The sequence below is a fragment of the Cryptotermes secundus genome, unplaced genomic scaffold, assembly GCF_002891405.2.
Source record: "Cryptotermes secundus unplaced genomic scaffold, Csec_1.0 scaffold156, whole genome shotgun sequence".
In the NCBI taxonomy this organism is placed as follows: domain Eukaryota; kingdom Metazoa; phylum Arthropoda; class Insecta; order Blattodea; family Kalotermitidae; genus Cryptotermes; species Cryptotermes secundus.
This window is the reverse complement of record NW_019727089.1, coordinates 867,662-869,007: the sequence shown is the minus strand read 5'-3', so window position 1 is coordinate 869,007 and position 1,346 is coordinate 867,662. Positions and strand designations below refer to the sequence as shown.

The window sequence follows — 1,346 nt, the reverse complement described above, 5'->3', positions numbered from 1 at the left end:
GCTACCAGATTTTTTCTGAGAAATGGTGGGTCTGGAACGGGGTACACTCAGCCTCGTGATGATAATTGAGGAGCTATTTCAAGGAAATAGCGGCTCCGGTCTAGAAAACCGAAATTAACGGCGATGGGGATTCGTTGCGTTGACCACGCGACACTCTCTATCCGCTAAGGTTGACACTAAATACGCCGACAAGCGGCGGTCGCTGGGTCGGTATAGTTAGCTTGCGGACTAAAATCGCGGAGTTTTTTTTTTGTTTGTATCAGAATAAAGCGAATTATACACGTGTTAATGTAAGTAATCAGTTTAAACAAACCTTCGAAGTAAATATGCAAGACACTCAGAAGTAATGTTACTGTAATGCTTCGCCCGGATTTCAAGAATTGAAGAAAATGGCGTTGTCGTGCCGTAAAGAGTTGCCTAAGCATTTGGATTTCGATCTCTGAAAGCCGCATCATGCATGTTAGATCTCGCAAAGGTTGTGACAATCGTATTTCTTTGCAGACATGTTGCAAAATATGGTCGAAATTTCCAGACAGTACGATTCGACTTTTTGCCTTTGGAAAGGCTATGAGCTCTTTGTTTTTCTGCAAGACATCAAACATATTGCGGTAAGTTGCCTCTTATATTCATAATATTATTATATATTCTTCCATCTATATTTATTAATGATGCGGCGAAAGTACGTTGTTCAAATCGTGATACCCCTGAGAGCCCCCACGAATAAAGACTTTTGTTCTATCCCTCAAAGTTTAGGAGTTATAATGAACGATCACACATACCCCTGGCCACTTGGCAGCACATTACATTGACAATATTATTATTAGTTATGCAAATATGAGTCTAATGTCATCGTCCGATACTGAAGAGAAGCGCTGTGAATGTAGTCCTGGATCACTGGAAGCGTCAGCCTTAAGTAGAGACGAGATTAATATCGATATATACTCTTTGCCATTTGGTTTGAAATGGCTGACGACATATGGCATGTGCTGCACTACACATCTATGAAAAAAGAAAATGCTAGCTAAAATGTTCCAGTACTAAATGTCGTCACCAGAAGGGAATTTCGCATGTGTGAGAAATAAAATGAAAATTGTCTTCCTTGATTCCTTGAAGAACATTCCAGATATAAATCTGTAATTCCTCAAAATTGCTGGGTGGGTTTCTGTGAAAGTTTTGCTTTACGTTTCCCGCACAGAGAAGAACCACACGCTGAGCTCCAAGAAGCTCTTGTTCCTTCATCGAAAACAGCCTGACAGAAAGGTTTGACGTATTCGGGAGGTGTTCGGTCCGAAACTGCGAGGCGCACCAATGGTACACAGGAGCCGCCTGCGGCTCGCAAGCCACAG

At 41.9% G+C, this 1,346-nt stretch overlaps 1 protein-coding gene across 2 annotated transcripts in view; it reads left to right on the top strand.

Moving 5' to 3' along the window:
• LOC111864296 (cytochrome P450 4C1) overlaps positions 1–1,346 on the top strand; it is a 16,350-nt gene that overhangs the window by 2,059 nt on the left and 12,945 nt on the right. For both annotated transcript variants that reach the window (XM_033751385.1, XM_033751386.1), the window contains exon 2: positions 502–608. In XM_033751385.1, coding sequence (XP_033607276.1) covers positions 502–608 — 107 coding nt within the window. The remainder of the gene's footprint in view (positions 1–501; positions 609–1,346) is intronic.